The sequence below is a fragment of the Erythrolamprus reginae genome, chromosome 1 (genome assembly GCF_031021105.1).
Source record: "Erythrolamprus reginae isolate rEryReg1 chromosome 1, rEryReg1.hap1, whole genome shotgun sequence".
NCBI classification, from domain to species: Eukaryota; Metazoa; Chordata; class Lepidosauria; order Squamata; family Dipsadidae; genus Erythrolamprus; species Erythrolamprus reginae.
In genome coordinates, this window is record NC_091950.1 from 302,514,797 (window position 1) to 302,532,661 (window position 17,865).

The window sequence follows — 17,865 nt, forward strand, 5'->3', positions numbered from 1 at the left end:
AGCGGCGCTGGGGTTTCCACGCCGCCCACGCAAACTCCTCGCTGATGCCACGCCCGCCGCTTGTCCGCCCGCCGCTTGTCCGCCGCCTGCCTGCCCGCGCGCCCGCCCTTCGCCCGCCCACGCCGTTCGCTCGCGCCGCTTCCCAGCTGAGTCCTGAAGCGAACTTCCGCGTTTGGCTTCAGGACTCAGCTGGGAAGCGGTGCTGGGGTTTCCCCGCCGCCCACGCAAACTCCTCGCTGATGCCCGCCGCTTGCCCTCCCGCCAGCAAGAGGGGGAAGACCCAGGGAAGCCGCCCAGCAGCTGATCTGCCCGGCGCCATCTACACATGCGTGGCCATAGAAAAAAGGGCGCGCATGCGCAGATGGTGTTTTTACTTCCGGGTTGAAAAATCGCTATATAGCGTTTCGCAATGATCGAGATCGCGAAACTCGGGGGACCACTGTATTATATACATATTTATATATGTATATAATACTGAGTGAAATCTGAATAATATATGATCGTGATGAACCAGGTTGTATAAAATAATCTTCACTGGGAAAAAAGTCATCCAGACATATTTTAAAAGAATCAAAAATGCTTAGAAAAATATGTCCTTTGTGTTATGTTTACATTTGTAGATAAGTAATTGAAAGCCATTACTTAAGAATACCCCTGCTCTTTTCCTCAACTGGTTAAGTATTTTAGAAGGCAATTCTACTTTTGACTGTACAATAAAACTTTAGTTTTATAATAAGCTGAATTAAAACTGTAAAATCATCATATTTAATAACTGATTGGTTAAAATAATATTTCATGGTTCCATGTAATTTTGAAAATTACATATAATAAATTACTTATGATAGTAAAACCTTCAGTCTCTGAATTGGTTAATATAGACCAGTGATGGCAAATCTATGGAGCCATATCGGAGGGCATGCAAGGCATTGCTCAAATGCGCCAGCTGATTTTCGGCCTTGAGGAAGGCCGTTTCGCCCTTCAGAGGCTTCCCTGAAGCCCGGAGTGCAAAAAACAGCCCAATGGGCAAACCAGAATTTCAGAAAAATTGACTTCCGGTTTCCTGTTGTAATGTTTTTCACACTCCGGAAGCTTCCTGAAGCCCTGGAGTGCAAAAACTGGCACAATAAGCAAATCGGATGTTTGGAAAAAATGGACTTCTGGTTTGCTCATTGGGCCATTTTTCACCGTCCCAAGCTTCAGTAAGTTCTTTGCACATGAGCAGGGAGCAGCATAGGATGTGTGTGGGGAAAGAATGGGTGTGGGCACGTACTTGCACACACGCGCACACACACACCCTTTTGTCACACAAACCAAAAAAGGTTCACCATCACTGATATAGATAAATGTCTCCAAATCTCCAATAACTTGTCACTCAGTCAGGTCTTAGAAAAATGGCACTTTTTCACCCTTTCTGTATTCTGGTAGCTGTTTCTACCTTCAATATAAACAGTGGAAGTTATTACTAGGTTTCTAAGGCAGCACAGTAGAAATTACTTTTGTCTTGATGAATTGGCTGGATACCCCCATCTCTAATCTACCCACACGTGAATAATATATGACACTAATAAATGCTAAACAAATGAAAAGAAAACAATCTCTGAAAGATCATCTCTTTTTTTTCAACTTTTCAAGCCTTGTCAGGGTTTGTTTTTCAGTTGCAAAATAACAGAAGACAATGGCATCAATAGCAGGATGCAGATACAGGTGGTAATAGAGCTTTCTCCAGATTGGTCCTTGTCAATCAATTGAATAAAGTTTCCATATCCCCAGCCAACTCAACAGAGAAGCTCCTAGAGGTCACCTCCTTAGCTACTGATATAAATAAAGTGTTTCTCTTTGTGAAATAAAGACCAGGGGAAATTAGAAGAAGTATTTTTGGGAGTATAAGACGCTGGAATATAAGATGCACTTTAGTTTTGTGGGAGGAAAATAGGGGAAAGAATCTGCTTACTAGGTATTCATCTGGTTAGCATCCTTAGTTTGGTCAGCTTCAGCATATTATTTTATCCCCTAGCTAGGACTTAAAAAAAACTTTATTCAGACAGAGTAACAATGAAAGAGCTTGCAAGCCAGTAAGAGCTGGGAACATAATTAGCACCTGGGAGCAAACATTCGGAGCAAGTAGAGCAATGAGAAAAAACCCTACAAAGACTTAGGGCTTGGAAAACATTCTTCGCCAAAAGTAACAATGAAAGAGCTTGCAAGCCAGTAATAGCTGGGAACTTTGTTAGCACCTGGTTAGGCTGGAAAGAAATTTATTTGGAGCAAATTAGAGTAATGAAAAAAACCTATAAAGACTTAGGCCTTGGAAAACATTCTTTGCAGAGAGTAACAATGAAAGAACTTGCAAGGTAAGAGCTGGGAAGATTGTTAGCACCTAGTTAGGGCTGGGGAAAAAAGCTTTTTAAAAAGGCTACATTCAGAGTATAAGACACACCTGAATTTTAAGCCTGTATTAGCAAGGAAAGAGGTGTGTCTTATACTCCGGAAAATACGGTATACAGTGATCCCCCGGGTATTGCGATCCCGATCATTGCGAAATGCCTATATGGCGATTTTGCAACCCGGAAGTAAAAACACCATCTGCGCATGCGCGCCCTTTTTTCTATGGGCACGCATGCGTAGATGGCGCCGGGCAGATCAGCTGCTGGGCGGCTTCCCTAGGTCTTCCCCCTCTTGCTGGCAGGAGGGCGAGCGGCGGGCATCAGCGAGGAGTTTCCCCACCGCCCACGCAAACTCCTCGCTGCCGCCCGCCCGCCCTTCACCCACCCACGCCATTCATTCTCACCGCTTCCCAGCTGAGTCCTGAAGCGAATTGGCTTCAGGACTCAGCTCGGAAGCGGCGCGAGCGAGCGGCGCGAGCGAACGGCTTGTCCGCCGCCTGCCTGCCCGCCCTTCGCCCGCCCGCCCTTCGCCCGCCCACGCCGTTCATTCTCACCGCTTCCCAGCTGAGTCCTGAAGCAAATTGGCTTCAGGACTCAGCTCGGAAGCGGCGCGAGTGAGCGGCGCAAGCGAGCGGCGCGAGCGAACGGCTTGTCCACCGCCTGCCTGCCCACGCACCCGCCCTTCGCCCGCCCACGCTGTTCATTCTCGCCGCTTCCCAGCTGAGTCCTGAAGCGAATTGGCTTCAGGACTCAGCTGGGAAGCGGGGCGAGCGAACGGCGTGGGCGGGCGAAGGGCGGGCGGGCGTGCGGGCAGGCGGCGGACAAGCCGTTCGCTCGCGCCGCTCGCTCGCGCCGCTTCCGAGGAGTTTGCGTGGGCGGTGGGGAAACCCCAATCTTCAGCTCCTCGCTGCTGCGGAAGTAAAAACACCATCTGCGCTACTTCGCGAAAAACCGGTCATTGCGAGGGGTCCTGGAACGGAACCCTCGCAATACCCAGGGGATCACTGTATAGTATTGGAATACAGTGGTACCTCAAGATACGAACTTAATTGGTTCCAGGGGGAGGTTCGTAAGATGAAAGGTTCGTAAGACGAAACATTGTTTCCCATAGGAAACAATGTAAAGTCAATTAATCCGTGCAACAACAAAAAAAACCCGCAAAAAACACTGCCGCCCGGCTGTCACCTTTTAAAACAGCCGGGGGGGGGCTTCCCAGCAGCCTCCCGAACCCGGAAGTTTGGCAAAATTTCGGGGTTCGGGAGGCTGCTGGGAAGCCCCGCAGCCCGGCTGTCACCTTTTAAAACAGCCGGGCATGGCGGTGACGGCAGCGGTGCTGCTGCTCCGGTCGACCGATTGTTTCCTGCCTCCTGCCCCCTTCGCTTTGGAAATGGACCGCGGTGGGACTCGGAAGGAAAAGTGGGAAGGGGCGCCAGGGAGGAGACCCTTCTCCGTGGGGATGCTGGTCCAGTCACCCGCCCGCCCACGAGAAGTGGTTTGCGGTTTTCACCGCACACCGATGAAGGTTGGGGAGAGCGGGAATCCCGGATCCGCCCCCTCCCCAAGCCCAGGGGGCAAGAAGCGAGGGGGCTGCGAAGGGGGGCGCGCGGCAGAGCTCCGGCGGAGGAGCAGCACACAAAGGCCGAGGCGAGGCTGAGCAGGAGGAGAAGCCAACCAGCGAGGCGGTGGGCTGGGAGCCACAGGCGAAAGGAGCTCGGGCATCGGAGCGCGGCACCAGGCATTGTTCTCCGGACCCCGCCCGCTCAGCCCCGCAGCGGCCCTTTCCCTCTCCAGGCTGCGGGCTAAGAAGGGGAACCCCGGATCCTCCCCCTCCCCAACCCATTTCACTTTTTAAACAATGCCAGGGAAGGGACGTCCCCTTCTTCTTCCCCTGCAGCCTGGAGAGGGAAAGGGCTGCCGCGGGGCTGAGCGGGCGGGGTCCGGAGAACAATGCCTGCCGCCGCGCTCCGATGCCCGAGCTCCTTTCGCCTGTTTTAAAAGGTGACAGCCAGACTGGGGGGCTTCCTAGCAACCCCCCAAACCCCGAACCCGGAAGTTCGGCAAAAGTTCGGGGTTCGGGAGGTTGCTAGGAAGCCCCCCAGCCCAGCTGTCACCTTTTAAAACAGCAGCGCGTCTTTCCAGGAGCCTCCCGAAGCCGAACGCCAAACCCGAACTTCCGCGTTTGGCGTTCGGAGGCTCGTGGAAAGCCGCCCGGCTGTTTTAAAAGGTGACCGCCGGGCTGGGGGGCTTCCCAGCACCCTCCCGAACCCCGAACGTTTGCCGAACTTCCGGGTTCGGGGTTCGGTGGGGTGCTGGGAAGCCCCCCAGCCCGGCGGTCACCTTTTAAAACAGCCGGGCGGCTTCCCAAGAGCCTCCAAACGCCGAACCCGGAAGTTCAGGTTTGGCATTCGTAACTCGAAAAAAGTTCGTAAGAAGAGGCAAATTTTTTCTGAACCCCGGGTTCGTATCACGAGTTGTTCGTAAGACGAGGGTTTCGTATCTTGAGGTACCACTGTACTATTATTGGCCAAGTGTGACATACAAGGAATTTGTCTCCAATACATAAGCTTTCAGTGTACACACCAACAACAAAGTGATGACATAGATTATAAATCATAAGGTACAAACATAAATCATAAGGTACAAACATAAATCATAAGATACAAACAACAAGGTATAAATCATAAGATACCAGTAGGAGAAAGTGATAGGAAAGATGAGAAGATGAGAAGGATAATAGCAATATGGGTTTTAGTAAATATTTTTAGGCATAAGATAGTGCTGTGGGAATTAGTTGTTTAGGAGAGTTCTTTAGCATGAGGAAACAGGAGACTGTGAGTTTTCACCTTAGGTATGAAAAGTTGGCTGGGTGACTTTGGGCCAGTTATTCTCTCTCATCCCAAGCCACCCCACAGGTTATTGTGGGGAAAACACAATATTTATATTACTTATAAAGTAATAAAGATGGGATAAAATCTAATAAATAAATCAGTTTGGGCTCCTGGCAGAAATTGCCTTGCTTAAAAAGAGAGAAACAACACTGCACATACAGTGCAGTGTATACTGTATACTATTGTATACTATTTCACAATATTTTATAGATAATTAAGCTAAGAAAAAGTACAGCAGCTGTCCTTAAACAATGTGATTTGTTCTTTAGCTTAATCATCAACATGTCATGGGTTTTTTTAATGACTAAGAACTACTAAATCTCTGGAGCATTAGAAAAGATTTGTTTGGATATGAAACTCATCCATAAGCCCACCCTTCCTGTGAATTGCATGTCTTCATTAATAGCTCTGAATAGCACTCATGAAATTGTGTGACTCCCCAGGTTTGCCTCTCACGTTTAGATAAAGATAATAACAAAGGAACTGTGTAAATAAGGATGTTATGAGCTGTCTCAGTTTAATAGGGGAATGAAATTGCTGATATTAGGTGAAAAATATAACACAGCTAATTCTGTAGCACTTTGTGGAAAATAAGCATTTTATTGTTTAGCTACCCTGATGTGTGAAACGACTAAGATAGATAATAATGTAGCCTATGCAAGGCACTTGAGGGGCATGTTGCATTACAACTCCTCAAAAATCCTTTTTTCTAACATCCACATTAGCTCTTCACAATGACAAGAGATGAGTGAGCCTCAGATATACCTTCATAACTTATTTATTGTGCTGTAATTTTCTTGCCATGGATCAACTGCAATCAGAGCTATGTTTTAAAGAGTGATTTCTGAGGTAAATATGTGCTTGCATCAAATTCAAATCTTGATGGATACATGGAGACCCCCAGTTCTTTATCTAACCAAAAATAACAAAAGTTTTGTCATTGTCTTTGCATATGCAGAGGTTTAAAAAAAAGAAAATGCTGATGTCTGGGCAAGCGGGCGGAGCCTCACATGGACAAGTGGGCGGAGCTTCACACTCATATGGGCTTGCATCAAACTCAAATCTTGATGGATACATGGAGACCTCCGGTTCTTTATCTAGCCAAAAATAACAAAGTTTTGCCATTGTCTTTGCACAGAAGGCTTTGCGCATGTGCAGAGGGTTAAAAAAAAGAAAATGCTGATGTCTGGGCAAGTGGGCGGAGCCTCACATGGACAAGTGGGCGGAGCTTCACACTCATATGTGCTTGCATCAAACTCAAATCTTGATGGATACATGGAGACCTCCGGTTCTTTATCTAACCAAAAATAACAAAGAGTTTTGCCATTATCTTTGCACAGAAGACTTTGCGCATGTGCAGAGGGTTAAAAAAAGAAAATGCCAATGTCTGGGCAAGTGGGCGGAGCCTCACACTGCTGCTGCTACTGGTATGACCAAACTGGCTCGAACCAGTAGCATTTAACTCCTGAGTATGATCCAGGGAATTCTCTGGCCCAATCCTGCTTAACCCCTGAACTGAGGTAAGATTGGCCTGATAAGCCCATATCTGAGAGCAGCCAGCATGCAGAAATAGTCATTATGTAAAGAGTATTGCTTCCTTTCCAGGAATAAAAGGCTGTGCTAAGAATAAGAAGTCATTATAAGCATTTTTTCCCTAATGCATTTGCCTGTAGATGCTTCCATTGGCAGCGTGCATTCCTGGAACAGCCAAGTAACGCACACCTGGTATGTTTCTGATAACAGCAAGAATACCTAGCAGACTACTGATATCAACAAAACCTTGTTTATGTGAGGCACAGAACAGGTGTGTTGAATTAACTTCAGCCAAGTAATTAAGCAATAAGACATTATTTACTTTGTTTTACCAAACAGTAATATTTAAAACACATTCATTTCTCATGTATTTATTTTTAAAATGTATATATGAATCTGAATATACTTCCAAACAAATATTTTCCCAGGGAATCTTACAAAAAATCCTTAGAAACCAACATGTGGAGAACAAAAAAGGAAGGGGAGAAGAATAGGAGGAATAAAAAGAGCAAGAAACATCGCATGTACAAAAAACAGTAAGTAATATTTTGAACGGGCATTGAAATATATGCCAGGTGGCAAAACGCTATTCATGAAAAAGTACAATTGTAGCAATGATGAAAAGTTGGCATGAAAAACCCTCAGAGATAGAATGTCTTTTCCTCAAAGCATCAGCTCTCAAAGTCAATTCCAAGAAATCTCTCTAGGATAGTGTATCTCAACCTTGGCTAGCAATATTAAGATGTATGGACTTCAATTCCCAGAATTCTGAGAGTTGATGACTACACGTCATATAGTTGCCATGGTTCAGAAATGCTGCTCTAGAAAAGAATTCCAGAAACAGGTGAGCAACACTGAGAAGGCTCATTCCTGGATATTCACGATTTATGACTTACATAACAGGAAGGAATAATAATCACATGCTGATGAAGAGTGAGACATGCACCAATGAGCAGGATTTATGAAGTCTTAAAGCTCCAGATCTGCATTTGGTTTAGAGCTCACACACAGTATTGAAACATATATAATGACAACAAATTATATTTATTTCCTTCAAATTTCACTCTACCCAACTTTTTCTTTAAACTCAAGCAGCTAAACAGTTCCATATCTTGGTTCCAATGAAAATAGTAGAAACTCATAACTTCTAGTTGGTGAGGGTTTTTTTTATTTATTGTATAAATGATTTTAATCCCACTTAAAAGTTGGGAAATTATATGCTGCTCAAAATTGGCAGATTGATCTCCCATAAATTCTGCTCATGAATTTTGAAGCAAGAAGTATTTCATATTTTACATCTGTAATTCTATTGAAGAAAATTGGAAATTACTTTTCCCCTTTCTCTATGACATTTTCTTTCAGTTCTTATGTCATGACTTTTGCCACAATGTATTACTTTGTACATTGCTTTTATTTTATTGTATACAGTTGAGTACACAGACAAGCACAGCATCTAAATCCTCAAATGCCCTTAAAATCAGAGCAGACATGCACCAGTGAATCATATCCACTTCTTAAAACTCCCTATAGTAAGACAATTTTCCTCAGCATGTATTTCTTCATTCAGTAATGAATGCAAATTGCAATAAGGAACTTACAGCCCTGGTTTATGTATTCATGCAAATAAAATCTCAAACTTTCTGGACTAAGATAAAGAAGGAACAATCAAGCGGCAATTAAATCTCACCTGTCTTCATTGCCTAACTAGTTTTCTAAATATTTGAATAATTAAAAAAGCAATCCTAAAACTCAGGATATCTGGAATGCTTCACTTTCTAATGAGCATAGATATTGTATTTCCACTTTAAAAGCCATTCAGTTTCCGTATGCCTCCAAGTCACAGTTAAACAGAAAGTTGCTCTCTTTGTGCCTTTGAGCGATTCCAGGGCGACAATTAACCTTTTCAAGTTATGTTGGCAGAAAAAACAACAACCAAAGATTTTTGCAGCCCAGAAAGCCTGTTCATTGAAGAGAAAATCCACACCTTCCAAGAGGGGTTCACTTTATTACTACCTAGGTACCTCGGTGGTTACTGTTAAATGAGGTTTAGAAGAGATTCCATTTGTCCTGTTTATTCTGTTCTTCCTCCCTAAAGAAGCAAAGATACACACCTATCCACACATACTAATTCCTTAAGAAACAAATATATTCATTCTGAGAAAGGGAAGCATTAATATTTGTTGCAAAAAAAAATAATTTGTATGGGTTGCTAGTATAATCTCAGTCCCAATCTCTATTGAAAATAAAGGATAAATTACCGTGTTTCCCCGATAGTAAGACACCCCCGATTGTAAGACGTATCGGGGGTTTCAGGGGGGTCGGCTAATATAAGCCGTACCCCAAAAGTAAGACATATGTCTTACTTTCGGGGAAACACGGTACTAAAAGCGAGGGAGCTGCGCGCCCAGGAGAGTCTCCCTTACACAGCCTGGTGCCAGCTGGCGGTGGCGCGCTGCGCCCAGAGCTTGGGCCACCTGGCGGGCGAGGCGGCGGCCCTGGCTGAAGCAGCGCAGCTCTGGCTGCGGCAAAGCCAGTGGGGAAGCCAGATTCACTTAACACCCACTTTACTAATTTAACAATTGCTGTGATTCACTTAACAAATGTGACAAGAAAAGTTGTAAAATGGGGCAAACTCCATTTAATGATTTTCTCACTTAGCAACCTAAATATTGGGCTCAATTGTAGTTGTAAGCTGAGAACTGCCTCAGTAGTGGATTCTAAAACCCTTTACTACCGGTTCACGCATGCTCATGCATGCTTGCGATGCTTCTGTGCATGTGCAAAAGCATCCCAGGTGGGTGGGTGGAGTCTGCCACAGCCAATGCTACCATTTCTTAGAATCAGGCCAAGACGGGAGCGACCCACCGCTGGATTGCCTGTAATTTCCTCTAGCTCTACATTGGAATCAAAACTTACGGTTCAGCTTCAATACTCTGGTCAGGAGCAACGTAGTTAGCTGGGATATAGCCTTGGAGTTTTTGTCCAGGTCTGGCAAGGCCGTTCTCCACAAGCAGGTTTGCAAACCACCAGCCTTCCTGAGAGGTATCAAGCACTTCAAGCTTATCTCCAGGTTGAAAACTCAGGTCATCCTCTGTCCGGGCTTGGTAAGGAAACAAGGCAACAAATCTGCAGCTCTTTTCTACCGTTCTGAGTGGATGTGATATCGGTGGTCCTACCACCGGAGGGCCACTTGCATCGCCGCTCTTCCCTCCTGACCTGCAATCACAAACTTCGATAAGCCAGAGCACGTAAGACTCCAGACTTGCACAGTTCTTCTGGCAGCAGTTCCCCATTATTTGCTAGCTTCAATTTCTTCAGCCTTTTTTTCCTCCGGCTCCTATCCCCGCTGGTTACACATTCACAAATCCATGAAAGCTATTTCTTTCATTAGCTGTCATTTCCAAACTCATCCTTCGACCCCTCTGAGCAAGATAAAAGCCAAGGAACTTTGCTGGGATTGGGGAAGATCTTTTACTTGGACTTTCTTTCCTCTCAATTTTTAAAAAAGAAAAATCTTCTCCAAGAGTTTCCTCCTCGTGTTGTGGTTACTCGCTCTGGATTGAAACCTGAGCAATGAAAAGCAAATCTTTGTGTCAGGGAAATTTTTCACTTCCTCTTCTGATCATTCAGAAAGACCTGAGCCAATCTCCTGGGAGCTAAAAAGAGAGAGAAAGAAAGATAAAGATAAAATAACCAAACAGAAGCAGCACAGATTTTTTCCCCCCAGCAAAATCTCCCTACCTTTCTTCTACCTTCTTCCTCCTCTTTAAAAGTCTCGCAAAGATATACTGTAACTACTGCAGAGAGATCAAAACCGTGTCACTCTTGGTAATGAATAACCAAGTAGACTGACCTTTTGTGTTAATAAGCTGAAATGTGGACAAACTTCTTTTGTATGAACTTCCTGGTTTCTCCTCTTTCTGCCTCTCTTTTTATTACACAGAGTGGCGCATTCTCCCTTCTGTTCTGCATACCACAAATAAAACAATCTGCAAAATCATTGTACCGTATAAATAAATGTGTTATTGTTATCATATTTGGCATGAATTCTCTTTTATATAATTTTATTAAACTTTTTATAAAAATAAAATCAAAAGTAATGCAAAGTAATATAGAGGAAGAAAAAGAAATTAAAAAGAGTGCTAAAAGTAGAAAAGATTAAAAGAAAAGAAAAAAGATACAAAGAAGTAGCTTTCAATTTTCTTAACAACAGGTGTAAGTACAATTATAAGATTAGTTTTTACTCTCTGGTTACAGAGAACCGGTCTTCTTTCTATTCTAGTTATCAAAACCATAAATCACACAGAATGTTCATTTTACTGTATAACAGAGTTCCAGTCAGCAATAAATGCGGTTTGTTGTTTTTTATCCTGATCAAAGAGGTCAGTTTAGGTATTTCAGCAAGATCCAGCTCTTATTTTAACTAAGCATTCCTCACCGTGGGCAATGTCCAATTTTTCTGTCCAGGTGCACACAGTAATCTCATTACAATTATCATATAAAAAAATGAAGTTCCTTGCCATACTTCCAATTGTTTGTCAATCACAAAAACCACCCAACCTTCTGGTTTTCAATTCTATAGTAATCTTTAAAGTCCTTTGAATCAATATATCTACTTGCATCAAGAATTTTCTAACTCTTTTTATAAGTCCACCAAACGTGGCAAAACATATGGTTCACATTACCAAAATAAATTTGAAGCACCTTTATATATTGTAGTCAATTTCTCTGGTGACATATGTCATATTTCATTTTATAAAAATTCTCTTTAAAATGATAACATAGTGTAAATTTCATTTCTTTCAATCGCATATTTTTCTATCATTTCATCTGTCTATTATAACCAAAATTTTAGCCCACTTTATCAGACATTCATTTGCATACTTTTGTCTCAAATTTCCATATCCCCTGCCACCAGTTCTTCTCTTGATTTTATTTAACATTACCCTTGACAAATTTCTAGTTCACAAATTAGTCTGTTGTACTTGCCTATTATTTCTCATGTACAATATGCTTTTTGTGCTGAGAGGCCCAAAGGTATTTTCAGGTACAACCTGGATTTATATCTATTCCATATTCTCAATATGGCATGCCTAACATAATGTGTTTTTTAAAAAACAAAACAAAACATTGACTTTGATTTTGTTGTACCACACATATCCATGCCTCCCAAATCTCATATCATGTCTTTCTAACTATAGAAATCTTCTGTTTCTCATCCAAACCAGTGGTGGATTCTACCTTACCTGACCTATGGTTTGCTTCCTCCTGAAGCATATGGCCATGCAACATGCACAGTGCTAAAAATTCACCAAAACCCCCCAAAAAGCCAAAAACAAGATGGTGATGTGTTGTGATTCAGCCTGAGGCTCCTCAGGGGCCGGCTGGATCTCTGCCGGATCCATGCCCAGAGGAGGAGGACAGTGAACAGGAGGGGGAGGACCAGGCAGACGGGGGAGAGGAACGTCAGGAAGAGGAGGAGGGAGAGCAGCCTGAGACCCCCGGGGGGGGGGGCTCTCCCCAGCTAGTAGCCTGGATTCATTGAATGAAGACACACAGGCTATAATAGACATGAGGCAGCGACGTGCAGCTCAAAGACAGAGTCAATTAGAAAGGTATTTCCATCCCTGAATTGGCAACAGCTGGGTTTGGGTGTGGTTCTCCTCAGCAGGGTTGAAAAGGCAGGCCCACCCTTACAGTCTTGTGGAGAGTTATCAACTAGGAGTCCTGTGACCTTGCTTCAATTCTTGGCATCTCTGATCTTGGCTTGTGGCCTAGAAGTCTGGAAGACTTGGGGGAGGCGTAGGTTTTATCATCTCCAGCATTGTTTTTGCCAGCAAGAATCCTGTTTTATTGCCTGGCCTTCATGAAACCTCTGTGAAGCTTCATAGTGTTCCTGTCTGTAAGAAAAGGTTTTGTTACCTGTGTTTGCTTTGAATTATATAAACTGCATTTTCTTTTTACCAGTGTGTCTGGTACTCTTTTTGGTTGGTGTTGGCATCTGGGGGGACCCAGACAGAACAGTGATGCATACCCAGTGCTGGAAACTCAGCTTGTGCACTTGGTCAGGGGGGAAAAATCTCCCCCCCCCAAAAAAAAAAATTACAAAAAAAAGAAGGCAGCATGCATGGACTGGCATTGACAGAACCAACTCCATGACATCACCAGCGGTTTGTTACCAATTCTATAAAACCAATGTGAACCAGGTGAAACCCACCTCTGATCCAAACCAACAGCAAGCTGCAAAGCACACATTCAAATGTGGTGAACCCAATCCCACTCTTTCCTTTGCTTCCTGTAGCATGTTATATTTAACTCATGCTGATATGAGATCAATTTCACTGAGTTGCATCACCTGCAAAGTTTTGGAATCAATCATAAACCAATCCATTACCCTTCAATTATAGTCAAATAACCTACTCTCAAACAAGCATTTTGGTTTGAGGAAAAATTTGTCCTGTAATTTTCAACCCCTACACTTCAAAAACCTATGGACTACACAACTCGACCAGGGTAGATGTAATTTACACCCTGTAAAGCTTTGATTCGGTGGTACAGTACACGACAAACTACAGTTAAAACTAAACTCTTATGCCATTTCCAGATCCTTGCATAAATGAATATTTGCGTTCCTGTCAAACAGGCAACAAGTAGTCAAAATAAGGAACACCATATCAAATCCTGCACCGGTTAACAGCGGTATCCCCCAAGGCAGTATTTTAGGACCCAAACTCTTTATACTTTACATAAATAACTTTTCAATCATATTATAAGCAACTTCATCCTGTTCGCTGATGGTGTAAAACTATTCAACACTGACAATGCTGCTGCTCTACAAAGAGACTTTGGCTGTATGTCAGAAATGTCAAATAATTTGTAATTCCAAATCTCAACCAAGAAAAGCTCTGTCTTACACATTGGTCAAAAAAATCAGAACACCAAATACAGACGTCATAGATGATCCTCACTCTGTCAAGCACCATGGAGTACTCATCTCAAATGATCTAAGTGCCAGAGCTCATTGTAACAGCATTGCCAAAAAGGCATTAAGAGTTGTAAATCTTATCTTGTGAAGCTTCTTCTAGGGTAACATTATACTGCTAACTCGAGCATACAAAACCTTTGCTAGAACAATTCTTGAATACAGTTCATCTATCTGGAATCTGCACTGTATATTGGACATTAATACAATTGAGCGAGTCCAGAGGTATTTCATCAGAAGAGTACTTCACTCTTCTGATCACAACAAAATACCTTATGCCACCAGGTTTGAAATTTTAAGGTTAGACAACCTAGAATGACACCACCTATGGTCTGACCTAAGCATAGTACACAAAATTATCTACAGCAATATGTTACCCGTCAATGACTAAATTAGCTTCAACTGCAATAATACACAAGCACACAATAAATGAAAACTCGATGTTAACCGCTCCAAACTCGATTATAGAAAATACTACTTCAGTAACAGAGTGGTCAATACCTGGAATGCACTACCTGACTCTATACATCCTCAATCCCCCCCCCCCATAACTTTAACCTTAAACTGTCTGATATGGAGGTCTATAAGGGGCATGCATAAGCACACAAGCGTGTCTTCCGTCCCTTTCCTACTGGCCCCATTTATTTATACCCATTTCCTGTATTAATACCCATGTTTATATTTATTCCTGTTATCTTGTACATATTTGACAAAATTAATTAATAAATAAAAAATAAAATAAATAAATAAATCTCACAATTGTGGACTATTTGTCTATTTTCCTACATTTAACTTGTTTGTAAGTCAAAATTGGACTGAAAACTATAGCATTTTAATAAAAAATTGTGTCCACATCAAAATGTCCCATATTTTGTACATAGTTGGTACTTAACATAACTCGGGTTTGTTCCATTTTCTATGTATGTAGCCTACCAAGAAATTCATACATATATGATTGAAAAGGCGAAACATATATTGAAATGAACATATGTGAGATCCAAAATCTTCTCTGCTGAATTTGGTTATAAACTGCCATTCATAGTACTCTTAGGATGCTTACACATATTGGCTTTAAAACAGGTTGAAATCCCCTTGATTCACTCTGCTTACTCTTTCAGAATCACATCAACTTTAATGAATCCATTCTTTAAACAGTAGTTGACGTTTTAATGATTTATTAGGAAAGTGCTGTGTGCATGCAAGGTCTAAAGCATTTCTTTCAAATTATTTTTGAATTATATATACAACTATACTACATATGTTTTATTTATAAAAAAGGCAAGCATAATACACAGAGAAAGAAAGAGAGGGGGAGGGGGAGAGAGAGAAAAAAAGAAAGAGAAAGAAAGAAAGAAAGAAAGAAAGAAAGAAAGAAAGAAAGAAAGAAAGACATCCTATGCAGTCAAATCAACTGTGACTGTATAACATTTTTAGGAAGCACCAGATTGAAAAGTTTTTCAATAAAAAGCAGAAATCTTATTTTCAAAGATTAGAGAAGGAGGAATTGCAGTCTTTAGGGAACATTATTCTTTGTTAGTTAATTTGCTAAGCAGGCCTCTCATTAGTTTACTGGTGTACATTATCCTTTCATAGTAACTGGAGCGTCCAAATTCATAACATTGTAAATCCATTGTAGGGCATAAAAAAAAACTGAGCCATTTTTTTTCACTCTGAAAACTTATTCCCCAAATCCTTATTGTTGTATCCTGTAATGGCTACCTTGTATTCCTGTAAATAGTTTGTTCCTCTTTCCAGCGCTGTCTGAGCCGAAGCAGGAAGTCGCTCCTGATTGGCTCAGACGCGGCCGGCTCTAGCTTTGGCGGGAACCGCAAATGTATAAAAGGAGCGGTTTCTCCAGGCAGAGTCAGTCGGTACTCGCTGAATTGTCACTTTGCCTTGCTGAGCTGTCACTTGTTCTCTGAGCTGAATAAAAGTACCGATTGCTTGAACCCTGCATCTGGGTCTACTTCACTGGCGACGAACGGACGGAAGAAACATCGCGTGCATCATGAACAAAGTCCAGATCGGCCAGGCTCCGGAACTCTTCGATCCCGAAAAGACGTCCTGGGACGAATACATGGCCACCTTCGAGATATTCCTCGAGGCGGCGGGAATACAGGACGCCGAAGCCGATCGCAGACGGGCTATTTTTCTGAATTACTGCGGCCCGGAAATCCGTGGCCTCGCCCAAACTCTCACCGAACCGCAGCAAGCAAGAACCGTAGCGTGGGACGTCCTACAAGAGAAACTAGCGAGCCATTTCAAACCGACCAAACCAGCCATGGTCTTTCGGCATCAATTTTCCATGATGGCTCAGAAGGAAACTGAGTCAATCAACCAGTTTACAACGCGACTTCGAACGGTACTTGCCCAATGCAAGTTTAAAGACCCGGAAGCTCGCCTCACCGACGCCCTGGTTTTCGGCATGAAAAGCGCCACAGCAAGAAATAAACTCCTCACCGAAGAAGAGCCGACTCTACAAACCGTGATTAAACTAGCGCAAACCGCAGAAGCCGCCGACGCAGCAGCTAGAGAATTGAAAGAACACGGGAGGAGAAAACTCATTGCCAAGATTGACTCCGCGTCTCCCAGCGCCGCAGAATCAGACGACCCCAGCCAACCAGCCCACAACGGGGACAACTGCTTCCTGGTACAAGACCAGCCGAGACACCACAGAGCTACTCACCCAGCCCCCTGCGCGGGCTGCCGGGGAAACCACCAGCGCCATCGATGCCCTTTCCGAGACGCCACATGCCACCGCTGCAACCGTCGAGGCCACATCGCCATCGCATGCAGAGCAACGGCACCAGAAGAGATATTCACCACACCGCAATACCAACGACCACAAAACCAGACCCCCCAATCGAGGGAAAAGAGACCGTTCCGCAATTCGGGTCAAAGAAACTACTCAGCCGCTAACCGCGACTACTATAGAGGTAACTCTCAATTTTCCGTGAATAACACGGCAACAAAAAAGGGGGCTAAAATTGTTATCTCATTGTTACTAAATAACCAGCCTTGCTCAATGGAGCTTGATACGGGATCTAGATATACCATCATGCCTTGGGAAAAGTTTAAACTGTATATGCCTAATATGTCTAAAGCTGATCTAAATCAAACCTCTTTAGTGATCAGAGATTTTCAAGGGGGGGTAATCTCGGTCCTGGGAACAGCAAATGTACCTATTGCATTCAAGAATGTTAAATGTACCCTCCCCATGCTTATTGTAACGGGGGCTAAGCACTCTCTTCTGGGCTTAGCTTGGATGGAACCATTGGGGATCGAAATTTCGGGTGTGTGTAATGTAAACTGTGATAATATGCCTAACTTTGTGAAAGAGTTCCCTGAAGTGTTCAGCCCCACCTTAGGATTGTATAAGGGGGCCCCTATATCATTTTCTATTGACCCCAAGGTCCCACCGGTCAGGCTAAAGCCCCGCAGGGTCCCCCTTCCGCTTCTCCCCAAACTAGACCTGCAGCTGGATAAACTCATAGGCCAAGGTATTTTGGTCCCTGTGGAACAAGGGCCATGGGAAACTCCCATAGTTACACCTCTGAAGCCAGATGGTTCTCTAAGGGTTTGCGCTGATTACAAATCTACCCTGAATAAGGCACTCCAACACCACCCCTACCCCATCCCGGTGGTACAACAACTTTTACACTCCCTGGGGGAGGGGAAAAGGTTCGCAAAGATCGACCTTGCGCAAGCTTACCAGCAACTCCCGGTCGATGAACAAACAGCAAACGCACAAACAATTGTAACGCACAGGGGGGCGTTCAAATGCACGAGGTTACAGTTTGGGGTAAGCATAGCCCCAGGGATATTCCAGAGCATTATGGAACGCCTATTGTCAGGGGTAAATGGGGCCATTCCATACTTTGATGACATCTTAATTGCAGGGGAAAACCAGGAACAAGTAAACAAAAGAATAAGGGAAGTACTTAAGAGATTACAGGACAAAGGTTTAAGAATCAAGCCTGATAAATGTGTCTGGGGAACCAACAGTATAGAATTCCTAGGATATAAAATAGACAAAGAGGGTATCCACCCCACAACAGAGAAGCTGAGAGCCATCAGA

The 17,865-nt window shown here is 43.5% G+C and overlaps 1 protein-coding gene across 2 annotated transcripts in view; it reads right to left on the minus strand.

The window, feature by feature from the left end:
• FRK (fyn related Src family tyrosine kinase) overlaps window positions 1-10,655 on the minus strand; it is a 68,951-nt gene extending 58,296 nt beyond the window's left edge. Inside the window, exons 1-2 of one of the 2 annotated variants that reach the window (XM_070733382.1) lie at window positions 10,547-10,655; window positions 9,722-10,461 (exon numbers count right to left, since the gene is read on the minus strand). In XM_070733382.1, the coding sequence (XP_070589483.1) occupies window positions 9,722-10,098 (377 nt within the window). In that variant the 5' untranslated portion in view covers window positions 10,099-10,461; window positions 10,547-10,655. Of the gene's footprint in view, window positions 1-9,721; window positions 10,462-10,546 lie in introns of those variants that run through there. The other variant, XM_070733383.1, reaches the window with a different exon arrangement.
• Window positions 10,656-17,865: the final 7,210 nt, after the last annotated feature.